This window comes from Camelina sativa, chromosome 20, assembly GCF_030686135.1.
Source record: "Camelina sativa cultivar CO46 ecotype springtype chromosome 20, ASM3068613v1".
Classification (NCBI taxonomy): domain Eukaryota; kingdom Viridiplantae; phylum Streptophyta; class Magnoliopsida; order Brassicales; family Brassicaceae; genus Camelina; species Camelina sativa.
Window position 1 is genome coordinate 21,602,762 of NC_141899.1, and position 12,680 is coordinate 21,615,441.

General features: G+C 31.9%; 8 protein-coding genes across 11 annotated transcripts in view; 3 read left to right on the plus strand and 5 right to left on the minus strand.

Annotated features, from left to right (window-relative positions):
- The window catches only part of LOC104772645 (PWWP domain-containing protein 1), a 94,594-nt gene that overhangs the window by 62,652 nt on the left and 19,262 nt on the right, over positions 1-12,680 (minus strand). The gene's annotated exons all lie outside the window — the stretch shown is intronic.
- Positions 1-12,680, minus strand: part of LOC104771203 (long chain acyl-CoA synthetase 7, peroxisomal) — a 55,356-nt gene that overhangs the window by 23,414 nt on the left and 19,262 nt on the right. The gene's annotated exons all lie outside the window — the stretch shown is intronic.
- LOC104771204 (uncharacterized) overlaps positions 1-12,680 on the minus strand; it is a 49,508-nt gene that overhangs the window by 17,566 nt on the left and 19,262 nt on the right. The window lies entirely within an intron of this gene.
- On the plus strand, positions 1,161-1,799 carry LOC147919277 (uncharacterized). The gene is made up of 2 exons (XM_087503918.1): positions 1,161-1,598; positions 1,707-1,799. The coding sequence occupies exons 1-2, from the start codon at positions 1,161-1,163 to the stop codon at positions 1,797-1,799; spliced, it is 531 nt and encodes a 176-aa protein (XP_087360044.1).
- LOC104771208 (peroxisomal adenine nucleotide carrier 2) lies at positions 1,973-3,939 on the plus strand. 2 transcript variants are annotated; one of them, XR_015592707.1, is made up of 5 exons: positions 1,973-2,295; positions 2,489-2,720; positions 2,896-3,042; positions 3,119-3,294; positions 3,379-3,939. XR_015592707.1 is itself a non-coding variant. In XM_010495701.3 (5 exons), exons 1-5 carry the CDS (start codon positions 2,159-2,161, stop codon positions 3,662-3,664), a joined length of 960 nt encoding a protein of 319 aa, XP_010494003.1. In that variant the 5' UTR covers positions 1,973-2,158; the 3' UTR covers positions 3,665-3,939. The 2 variants fall into 2 exon arrangements, 1 of the variants encoding a protein (XP_010494003.1); XM_010495701.3 differs by having other exon boundaries at positions 3,137-3,294.
- LOC104772650 (mitogen-activated protein kinase kinase kinase 20-like) lies at positions 4,197-5,255 on the minus strand. The gene has a single exon (XM_010497241.2). The coding sequence runs from the start codon at positions 5,163-5,165 to the stop codon at positions 4,200-4,202; it is 966 nt and encodes a 321-aa protein (XP_010495543.1). The 5' UTR covers positions 5,166-5,255; the 3' UTR covers positions 4,197-4,199.
- LOC109131278 (Defensin-like (DEFL) family protein) lies at positions 8,802-9,267 on the minus strand. Its single transcript, XM_019242008.2, has 2 exons — positions 9,149-9,267; positions 8,802-9,033 (listed from the first exon to the last, which is right to left on the minus strand). Exons 1-2 carry the CDS (start codon positions 9,234-9,236, stop codon positions 8,873-8,875), a joined length of 249 nt encoding a protein of 82 aa, XP_019097553.1. The 5' UTR covers positions 9,237-9,267; the 3' UTR covers positions 8,802-8,872.
- LOC104771209 (Integral membrane Yip1 family protein) lies at positions 10,587-12,553 on the plus strand. The gene is made up of 6 exons (XM_010495702.3): positions 10,587-10,795; positions 10,924-10,963; positions 11,141-11,221; positions 11,376-11,562; positions 11,688-11,955; positions 12,048-12,553. Exons 1-6 carry the CDS (start codon positions 10,736-10,738, stop codon positions 12,252-12,254), a joined length of 843 nt encoding a protein of 280 aa, XP_010494004.1. The 5' UTR covers positions 10,587-10,735; the 3' UTR covers positions 12,255-12,553.

Below are 12,680 nucleotides of genomic sequence, written 5' to 3' on the forward strand. Positions count from 1 at the left end.
TTTTATTTATATTGTAATTTTTATGTAAAATACAATTTATGTGATTGTTTTAAAAGTTTTTTTGGATAAAATATGATGACTTGAACAAAACACTTATTTTGTAAGTTTTATATTGTTAATGATTCTAGATAAGTACCCGTGCTATAACACTGGTTAAAATTTTATTTTATACAAAATTTTGTATATTTCTAATTTAAAATAAATTTTTAATATGTTGTATTAGTTTATGTACGTGAAGCTATTTCAATAATGTATAACTTGAATGTCATTCTAAGACATAATTTTGTGAATTTGGTTTTTAAAAAGTGAGTTATTGTATATTATGAGTAATTTAATATATTGTTATACTTTTTGTTTTAATATACTTGGTTTTTTGAAATTCTATCATATTGTAGTGACATTATTGACATTGCTATAACAAACCAATTTAGAGTGTTTAGAGTTTCTAACTTTAATATCAAGTTTCAATATTTCAAAAAAAAATATTTCAAAATAAATTATTTAAAGTTTCTTATATTATATAAAATTATAAAATTAAACAAAAAAGTATGAAATTGAATTTAAATATTCAAATTTTGACTCGTTACTCAGTAAATTTTTTAATTCAATAGATATTATTTTTAAAGAATAATATTAATAAAACTTGAATATTTAATCATATATATTATTTAATCAATTATATTTGTTTTTAAAAATTCAACTTATGGTATATGCAGAAATAAAACTATTTTTAATTATAATAAATAATATGATACTTTTCTTGTTTCATAGAATAGACTCATATATACAAATGAGAGGTGAAGTATAATGATAATTAATAAATTAATATGTTAAGTTAGATATCAAAGGTTTTATTTGATGAATAATTTAATAACGAAAATTAATATAGTAAGTTAGATGATATCAAATGATTCTTTAGAATATTCTCTTTAATATTTTTGGAAACAATAAATCTAAACTATACAAATAATCTAAAACTTAATCTATAACCTATTTGTAACAAACTTATTAAAATTATATGGTCTACAAAACAATGTTGTGTACTTCCGTTTTATTATATAGGGGATTTTCCATACAATAAAGCAAACAAAAACAAAAACGTTACATGCATAGTATTTGGTTTACAAAATGTTCCAGAACATGAATTTTTCCCTTGGATTATGTGGTATATCTGGAAAGCGCAAAATGATAAACTTTTTGGTAACCTCGATTCAAATACCCTTGCCATTTTGCGGTTAGCGGAGGATGAGGCAAAAGCATGGACTCTGGCTCAAGTAGATGATATGGTATTAGCTTCAGATGTTACCGCTGCGGTAGTTCACCGTGAAAGTGGGGGATTAGGGGTTCCTAGATCTCTCGAGAACTATATTTGTTTCGTAGATGGTTCTTGGAAAGCAACAGATCGTTTTGCGGGTAGAGGATGGTTTTGTACTTCGCCCTGGGGTGATGTCCCTACTATGGGTGCTTCCAATCATCGTCGTAGTCTATCTCCTCTTCATGCCGAGATTGAAGCCCTTATGTGGGCTATGCGCTGTATGATTGGAGCGGATAATCAATCTGTTGTTTTCCTCACCGACTGCTCCGATTTAGTGAAGATGGTGTCTTCGCCTTCCGAGTGGCCAGCTTTTACGCCTTATTTGGAGGACATACAGGTGGATAAAGAAGAGTATGCTTCTTTTTTTTTGGTTAATGTCCTTCACTCTCAGATTGGTAAAGCGGATAATTTAGCACGCCGTATTCGCATATTATCGTACTTAGTTACCTGTGTAAATAATATTCCTATGCATTGGTTTGTTTGAGCCAATCTTTTGTACTTTGTTGTCCAAAAAAAATGAAAAAATTGATTAGTGTTGGTCTTCTTAAACCGTCTAATTTAAGAAGAAGAATTGGTCGGAGCCGGTTTTATAAACATGAAAACCACGTGACCCGAATCTTCTTATACCATTTATTTGACCGACTAAACCAAAAAAGAGGAAGAAGAAGATGATATCATTTGTCAACATCAGATAAAAAAAAAAAAAAAAAAAAAAAAAGAAAAACAAACACGGCTTTTCTTTGTTTGTTTGTTTAAAATCCCAAGACGGAACAGAGCAGAGCATTATTATTCTTTTATGATCCCATACCTCTCTCGCTTCTTCGCATCTTGAAATCGAGAGATATGGATTTGGAATCAATCTCCGAAGCCACCTCCGGAGCTGTTGGATCGCTTCTCAGCACCACCATTTTATACCCTCTTGATACCTGTAAATCCAAGTTCCAGGCTGAGATTCGTGTTCGCGGTCAGCAGAAATACAGGTTTCTTCTCCCTTCTTCTTCTTCTTCTTCTTCTTCTTCTTCTTCTTCTTCTTAGATTAGGTTTTGGTTTCTGTGTAGATTGATTAGATCCTCGTAACTTAGACCTGGCCTTTAAGTTTGTTTGTGTCAAAAGATTGAGTTTTTCTTTTTCGAGAGTAATCGTTTCTTTTTTTGTGTGTGGGTGGTTCATCAGATACCTATCAGATGTGTTTTGGGAAGCAATCTCATCAGGAAATGTTCTATCCTTGTATCAAGGCCTAGGGACTAAGAATCTGCAGTCTTTCATTTCCTCCTTCATCTACTTCTATAGTTATAGCTATTTCAAGAGGTTGCATTCTCAAAGGATTGGTTCCAAGTCTATTGGTACTAAGGCCAATCTCCTCATTGCTGCTGCTGCTGGTGCTTGTACCTCCCTTTTGACCCAAGTACGTTTCTTTTTCTCCACTCACACCTCTGCTTCAAAATTGTGATGAGGTTTTGACATGTTTTATTCCATCTCTGTTGGAATGAAAACAACTCTGCTACTTTTTTTCTTTTTTTTCTGTGTTCTATATCTTCTGTATGTATGCATAGTAACTTCAACTTCTTTGTTTTGTGTAGCCTCTAGATACAGCTTCATCTAGGATGCAAACAAGCGAGTTTGGAAAATCAAAAGGCCTGTGGAAGACTTTAACCGATGGTTCTTGGGGAAATGCATTTGATGGCCTTGGGATCTCTCTTTTGTTGACCTCTAATCCAGCGATTCAGGTACCATATATATATATTGTCATTTCAAATCACCAATCTTCATATTTACTCTCCAATCATGTGACTAGCTGAAAAGTGAGCTTCTCTCTTGTAGTATACAGTGTTTGATCAGCTGAAACAGAACCTCCTTGAAAAAAGAAATGCAAAATTAAAGAAAGATTCTTCCCCTGTAGTCCTCTCTGCATTTAGGGCGTTTGTGTTAGGTGCGGTCTCAAAGAGTGCTGCCACCGTCATCACATATCCAGCAATCAGGTATCAGCTTCCTGTGAAATGTGAATTACAGCGTTGTGTCGCTCAGTGGGATATTGATATATATACATTCATGGGTTTTTGTAGGTGTAAGGTGATGATTCAAGCAGCAGATGACTCGAAGGAAGATGAAGCAAAGAAGCCCCGGAAAAGAATCAAGAAAACGATTCCTGGGGTAATATATGCTATATGGAAAAAGGAAGGGGTCCTAGGGTTCTTTAAAGGCTTGCAGGCTCAGATCTTAAAGACAGTTCTGAGCTCGGCGTTGCTACTAATGATCAAGGAGAAAATCACTGCAACCACATGGATTTTTATTCTAGCAATAAGAACTCTGTTTGTCGCAAAGGGTAGGTTAAAGGCCAAGCAAGAGTAAAGACTTTGGTTTGGCGGTCTGTACTGAAGGATTATCGGACAGGCAAGTATTGTAGTGTTTCTCGTTTCAAGAACAATTGATTGTTTTAGTAAAGATCTGATTGTAGGTCCCGCATAAAGCTTCTTGTTGTTGCCAGATTGAGTTTCTGGGGTTAGAGATTTTCTGGTTATTGTGTAGTTATGTTTGTTTTCTTCAGTCGTAATAAAATGAAGATCTCTGTGTAGGTGTTCATGTGACAGTGATATTGAACATGCCCTATGAGATATTTTTCACTACGTTTGATTTTTGAACTACATATAGAGAGACAAATTAAGATATGCTGATGAAAACATGATAGATCAAAGAAACAGATACCCAACAAATTCTTCAAAGTAAAAAACTAATGATAGAAAATGTAGTAGTTACAAACAAATTAAGAGACAGACATCTATACTGTTGGCACCAGTCCTACATTTTGTCTCTGTGGACCGAGTATCATAATGTAGTGGCTTGATCTGCTTACAAAAGTAACGAAGTCAAAATAAAGCACAGAGTTTCAGAAGACACTCTGCAACCTCAACAACTTATTCAGAATTTTCTTAAACTGTAGAGGCTTAGATGGAAAACTCTTCAATTTCCATATTTGTTCTGTCGGTTGATTTTCAACTTCACCTTCAGCCGTAACGAAGACGAAATCGAACGTCTCTTCTTCTGGATGCAAAAACTGATGCGACAGTAGCTCAAAGGCGCTACCCCTGTCCTCAGGATTCCTTGCAAAACACGTTTGAATAAACTCCCTTGCATCGTAAGGCAAACTCTCTGGAATCTCTGGAGCATTACCATTCAAGAGCATATGCACGAGATCAGTGTATACAACCCATGGCCATGGCATCTTACCCATATACATCTCCAACACTAAACACCCTAATGACCACAGATCTATGGCTTTCTTGGCAGCACCGTCGCGTAGAGACTCTGGCGGCATGTAATAAGGCGTTCCAACAAACGGCCGATAGGGTTCCCAGTGGTTAGGAACTTGTCCGACTTGTAATGAGAGTCCAAAATCAGAAATCTTCAACTCGTAAGAATCTCCACTAGGGAAGACAAGGAGATTATCTGGCTTCAGATCACAATGAACATAACCGTGTCCGTGAATCGATACCAAGCCTTCGAGAATCATCCGCGTGAAGTCTCTGATCATCAAGTCGGGTAATTTTCTATCTTTGAATGTGTCCATGAAAGCTCTTAAACTCCCTTCGGATGCGTATTCAAGAAGCAACTTGTAGACCTTGTTTCCTTCACAGTCGAAACCTTGTTCCAAACCATCACCAAAGAATTGCACGATTCTCGGACATCTTCTGAGTTCGGAAAGAATCTTAATCTCTTTACGGAGAGAGTCTTCTTCGTTCCTTTTTACGGCGGCGTGAAACGAAGAGCCGTCGTTTCTTGTGTACTTGACGAGATCAACATAACTATCAGCACCTTTACCTAAAACCTTCACGAATTCTTCGTTTGGTTCCATGATCTTTTCAATACAACAGAGTTGTTTCTTCAAATTCGAAACGAGTTAGAACCTTTGAAGAAATTGTGCGACACTCGAGAAAACTGAAGCTGCAGCGAGAGAACAATTGAATGGCAATTTTGGTGAAGAGAATTGAAACTTATAGTTTTTTTATAGAGTTAGCTAGGGTTCAAGTCGGTGAGACGGTGACCTCTCAATATTTACTTTTTTGTGATGTTGCAAAACGAGAGAGAGAAAAGGAAACTTTTAGGGTTGAGCGGTTGTTGTTGGTACTAGAAAAAAAGGAAACTTCTAGGGTCGAGTGGTTGGCTCTATATATGGAGCAGATCTTGCATTTAATACGTTCTTCGATGCTACCGAGCGGTCATTGGCTATTTGGCTGCTTCTTTTTTTTCTTTTCTTTTGGGCACTACGATCGGAACGTTTTTTTTTCTTTGGTTTCTCCTATATATTTTCTCTAATGTTTAAAATAGTATATACTCCCTCTGTATCAAAATACTTGATGTTCTAGGATTTTTTCTTGTATCAGAATACTTGATTTTCTAGAGTATTTAATGCATTCTTATTTTCAAAATCAACTAACTATTTAATGATTTTGCTTTTACTATAAATAAACTATTAAATCAATCCATTTGTTCTAAGCATAAAAAAAAAAGCACACGGTTATATACATCATTTATTGTTTTGGGTTAATCATTTGTATTGTTTGGATGACATTAATTATTTTCTTAATCCTAGTGAAAATCTTAAAAAATCAAGTATTCTGATACAGAGGGAGTAGATTAAGATCGATTCCTTAACGCCGAAGTTACGGAACATATCCGACTCTATTACCGTGAGTGAGCCAGGCCAAAGTTTCACGCGAGCCCATTACACCATACTACCACTACCACTACCACTACACCATAGTTTCCCGCAATCTATCTTTAATACTTTTCAGTTTTCACACATGAAACATATTAAACTTTAATTATAAATGCATTAATTTTTGTAATTTACAATTTTCTATAATTCTAAATCGATGATGATATTCTGTTTTTTTTTTTAAATTAACAATTCATCAATAGTAAGTTAGTAAGGAATTTTTTGACAAACAAAAAAAAAGTTAGTAAGGAATAAAGATTGCATATAAGACTTAAAAAAATCTATAACTTTGAAGAAAATATTGTTACTAGAAATTGGATTCATAAGGAGAGAGAGAGTAAATAACTCACTTTATATATAATACTAGAATTTGAACCCGCGCACGCGCGAGATTTTAATTTAAAATATTTTTTATCAATATAAATTTTTGAGCTTAAATATATTTATTGAAATTTTTGAGTATAAATCTATATAAACACTAAACTTATTTTACTAAGTAACATACAACATATATATTATTGAAGATAATGTTTATTTGTTATATTTATTTGCGAGGGATTTTAGTTTAAATTTTTTAGGAATAAAAATCATTGAATATAAATATAATTAGTCATTTAAAGTTTAAAAAATAAATCCAAATAAAAGTCATACTTATTTTACTAATATATATATATATATATAAAATATATATATATTGTCTAGTGTCGCAGTAATGTTTTTCTGGTAAATCAATAATATATAACGTAGTAACAAAAAATGATTTAAAGAATCTCCCTCGAAGAGTACATTTCATATTTATATCCAATGAAAACATCATTTTAAAATTTCTAACACCGAAAGTCGATCATTGACCTAATTATAGAAATCATTTAAATATATTGATATCCCACATTAAATGCAAATATACAAAGTTTGATGAACACTTTTACTGTTATGTCACTACAACGGAGTTATCCAAGTGCATCGCCTGTCATAATAGAATTTCCGACCAAGTCAAGAATGCGTAAATGGTGAAATGATTAAACCCGACATCCGTTCACTAATCCAAGTTACATATATGTCTAAAACCCTTCATATGTTAATTTTGTGATGCAACCTCAGCTTCGTCTTTTTAAAAAAACATGGTGTACTTTAGTAATATGTTATTTCTGGCAATGTTTTTGGTTAAAAGCATTTGATCATAAATTGATAAAATCTCAAGCATGTTTTCTATATATTTTTATTTATCATGTTATAGAATTTTAGCTCCGGTTGATAATATGCATTCTGAGATATACTATACATGTCACTTTTTAATAACGACTTACATATCATTTTCTCTATATATTGTGACCATTGATTTTGTGTTTTTTAGATGGATTAATTTTTCAAGATTCTTTTTCATAGTTTTTCCCAAAAAAAAATTGTGACTCTTACAATATCTTTGTTTTAGATCAAAACTTTTAAGTTGAGTTAAATAATTAATCTTTTATTTTTCTATAAGTGAAATTGTTTCTTAGAAACTAATATTTCACTTCAATTTTATTTTTATGTTTAGAATTTTATAAATACAATTACATAAATTGTTTTTTACTCCACATGTATTAAAATCTTACTTATATTCTAAAACTTAGTAACTCATTCTAAATTTTGGAATATGATCATTTTTGGTTAAAATTTGAATAATAATATTATTACTAAAATAAATCAATAGTATTGTTTTTACTATTTTAAAATATTCATTTATTTAAAACATTTGGGTTTAATATGGGCTTTTAAAGTGTTATGAATGAATGGATTAGAAGCTACATAGTGGATTAGTGTTTAGGATTAGGCCCAAATAAAAAGAATGAGTTGCTGATGTGGCAGCATGAGGAGTGAGGAAAGGTAACTTTATATATATAGATTTGTGTGTCTAATTAACTAATTTTTAGACTTTTCAGACGTATTAAGAAAACATATTAAAAGTTGATAATAATAATTTTTTTTTTACTATCTATATATACATTTTTGGAGACAATTATGAAATAAATCCTGAAGTTCAATGCTATTTACAGGGAATGCCACTGACATTAAATATTTAATTAAATTCATTTTTTAATAAAACCTAATTGTTATACATAGTAATTGTTAGAGGAGCATATGCCATAAATTTTGGTTTAATTGTTATAAATAAATTCGAAATATATTTATAGAAACTAATTAGTTCTACCTAAATTATTAAATAAAATAAATATATTTTTTTATATTTTAACACCATTTCAAAAAAAAAAAAATTATATGTTCAACTTAATAAAATTTAAAATATTATGAATCTTTAGACTTATAAATGTTAAAAATCTCATAAAACAAGGTTTATTTAAAAACGGCTAATAGCAACATTAGCATAAATTTTAAATATTATTAATCAAATGCTAGAACATGGGTTAAATTTTAACTAATGTATAACTATAAGGCATAAAGATTTAAAATATGCAAAACATTAGTCATATACTCATATATATATATATATATATAGTTAATCTACTAATTAAATTATATTTTTTTTTCTAAAATAAAATATAGCTCCGCGGTGTACCGCGGGATAAAATCTAGTAGTTTACAATTTTCTATCAATAATAACTAATTCTAAATATTGTATAAAACCTTTAAAAATTCTATTTTGAAACTTTTTTTTATAGAAATGAGATTAATAACTAACAGAGGGAATACATCATACATGATCAACCATTTATTCAATACTGATAACAGTTTATGGACTTCTAAGTTGTTTCTTTGCTCCTCTTTCGTAAATTGTTAAAGATGTAATTATATTTTCTTTAAAATTAGGTTATTTAATATTTTTAGCGGATACATAGAGTTGATTAGATTATTTCAGTCTTAACCAAACAATGACATTTGCGACTAATACATTTACCAAAGTATATATCACTTGTTCGAGCACAACATAAATCACATTCTTCGTCCCCACTCGTGCATGGACTGTAGCATTGTTCATGCGCTTGCTTTCTTCTGACATTGTAACCTATATATTTAACAATAATAATCATCAAACCAACTTTAACAAAAATAAAAAATCGATAAACAATATTTTCACATATAAATTAAATGTTCATAATGTTAAAAATATAAACTTCTACCAAGAGTGCTATCAGAGGAATGAACAGAAGACATGACAAAGAGGATAGTAAAGACAAATACGATTATCATTTTCTTGCTATTAGTCATTTCTTTGATTTTGTCTTGATTTTTTTTTTGTTTTGATGTTTTATGTTTTTCGTTCAAATGGTTATATATACAATACAAATTGAAAAGAATTAGCTAAAACCACAAAATATTTTGTAACTGCGTGGCTATTTTTTTCTATATCTATTCACGGAAACATAGCCAAGAATATTCAACATCAGATTTTGTTGGTCATAGCTACAGATTTGCGACAAATATTATCATGGCTAATTACACCATTTACCACAAATAGCCACAACAAAAAAAAGGTGTCTATAAATTTGTAGATATTCTATATTAATGTAGGTTCTTTTGGTTAATTTAGTCATATATATAGCCATAAAAGTTTTGGTGGCAATCTTACTTTCTATTTAAAAAAAATCCAAAAATATTTAAACTAAAAATTTATAGGATTTTTGTAGGAAAATTTCTGTGAATTTCTCACTAACATTTATCGTAGGAATATTGTTTATACTTTCCTACGAAACAACTTTCATGAAAAAGACGTAAGAAATTTGGTAAGAGATCACCATGTTTTCTAATACTAGTATTCAACTATAAGCATATAAACGATGAAGTCTTCGGATGTGAGAATCAGACGAAACACTGTGTTTAGCTTCCATAATCGATATAATGTTTCACGAGAATTATATTACATGTAATTTTCGAGTTAACGATATTGATTTACATTTAGGCGTGATCACGGTTATGGTTATTGCAGTTAAAATTTACCATTGGTTATGGTTATAAATTTTCTTTGATTATAACATTAACTATTATATTTACAGTTAACACGGTTACCGTTATGGTTAAATATGGTCACAGTCATTTAATGGTTATGATACAATTAATATCGGAAGTGAAATCTTATATTCTCTTAACTTTTAAAAAATGCAAATCAAATAATGATATATGAGATAATATTATTTTATAAGAAAATATATGTAAATATGTAATGAAACAAACGTAGAAACAATTAAATTAATGGAATTGTAACCGGATCATCACTAAACTATAAGCATATAAATTAATTTAATTGTTTATATGCTTATAAATTAATCTAAGTTTGTTTAATTAAATTGTTTCTATAAGCATATAAATTAATTTAATTTAATTGTTTATATGCTTATAATTGTTTATATGCTTATAACCATGACTAATCTAAGTTTTACGGTTAATATATATGGTTTTTAACCGTATTATATGATTACACTCTGGTTATAGTTTAGTGATGATCCGGTTACAATCCGACATAAGTATACGGTTAGATTATGGTTATGTCTACTTACACTAAAGTGGAGGGTAAAAAACTATCTGGATAAAATGTTTTTGCGTAAAACCTTATCTCATTGTAAGTATAAAATAAATAAAAAAATGAAAAGAAAAAAAAAAAAAAAAAAAAAGGGTAGAATGCTTCTAAACGAGAAAGAGGGTTTTGAGTATTTGTTGTATCGTTTCTTCTGCTGTGAGAAGAGAGAAAAGGAGGAGGAGAAGGAAGGAAGATGATGTCCGGTGGGAGCTACACGAACATCGATCACCATAAAGTTTCTGGATCTGTTCCCGTAAGTAAAAAAGCTACCTCTTTCCTTTGTTTCTGTGATCCTTCTCTTTTTTTTGCACTTTGTCATTCTTCTTCGATTGTATTGTCGAGATCCTCTCGCCTTCTGATCACATCTTGTTTCCATCGCAGGCCGTTTCAGATCCTGGCCATGTCACCGTCAAATTCGCAGGTAAACAATTTCGTAATCAGAATTTTTTTTTTTTGAATCTGTAATAGAACGAAGTAGATTAGAGGCATTTTTGTATTGTTGTTGTGAGATTTTGCTGGAATCTAAGTCTTTATAAGATTTGCGTATGTATTTTGTTCTGCGGTTTGATTGATTGATGGGGATACATTGTAATTCCAGACTCAAATCTACAAACGTTTCCTCCATCTGCTACTCTGGGAAAGATCTCTGGTGGTACTAATCCTCCTCGAGATGCTGACGGTAATAATATTATATCCTTTTACATTTGGTTAGTTATGCTTCTATTCTATCGAGGTTTACTCTTCATTAGTTGAGAAGTTGAATTGATTGGCCAGTGCCAGTCTTTGTGATTTCGTATGTCTTAGGGCTTATATAGTTCGATCTGCTGCTGCAGATACATTTTCCAGGCCCGTGAATGGTACAGATGAACCTCAGTCTGGTGGTTGGCTCCATAGATTCACTGTTGGTGCTTACAAGCCTTACTTTGATGTGGACACCTCAGATGTCCTTGAGAGACTCAAAGAATCTCTCTTTCCTTTCAGAGGAACCTTTACAGAAAAGACTGCCAACAACCCTGATCTGTAAGAGTCCTCTTCTTTACCGTTTTTTCCGCACTGTAGAGATAAGTGGACTGGTGGGTTTAGACGGAGGAATTGGCATTTGCTTTTTCCAATTTTCTCAAGAGAATAAGCTGTGTGTCTTATAGGTACGGGCCATTCTGGATATGCACAACCTTGATCTTTGTAGCAGCATCCATAGGAACATTTGTTACTTACATAGCACACAAATTAAAGAAACAGGAATGGAACTATGATATTAATCTGGTGACTTGGTCTGCTGGAGTGTTCTACGGTTATGTAACCATTGTCCCTCTCGCATTATATGTCGTTCTCAAGTACTTCTCTGCACCATCTGGCTTAGTCCAACTTTTCTGTCTCTACGGATATTCCCTTTTCGTCTTTATCCCTGCATTGGTGAGTTAGTTTATTAATTCCTCTTTTACTCCCTGATGAGACATTCATTGAGAAAAATAAACCCCAAGACTAAAAAATTGTTGTTTCTGCAGTGTCTCTCTGTTGTGCCACTAGAGATATTCAGATGGGTGATTGCGGGTTTAGCTGGATTCATGTCTGCAACATTTGTGGCATTGAACCTCAAAGCACATATTAACTCTGCAGGAGAGAGATGGTTCTTGATTGTGGTCAGCATTTTTCTTCTACAGCTGGCGCTTTCAGTCGTGCTGAAGCTATATCTGTTCACTATCACTGTATAAAGGACTGCCCCTTGATACCGAAGACAGTCGGTGGGGTGATCGCATAGTTCATACGGGGTGGAGACGATTAAGACAAAGCTGTTTTTTGAAGTGTTTTAACTATAGTGCGATTTTCATATCTGAATCCGTAGATCATGAAAGAGTCTTTTTTTTACCTTGCAGAGTGGCCAATTTTTGTAATACTAGTAGTAGAGACTGAATCCGTGTTGCATGATTCTTTCATTTGTTGTCATCAACATGTATATTACGAGTATACTTCAAAAATATAGAGATCGTATAGTAAATTGATATGCTACCTACCCTTTATGAGTTGTTTTTGGCTATGCTTGACTTATTTTTAAAAATCTAAACTCAAGTTCCTTATAATGCCAAAAGTTTGGTGAAATTGGTTCAAAAGTTTAGCACATCTTTCAAAGTTAGATCGCG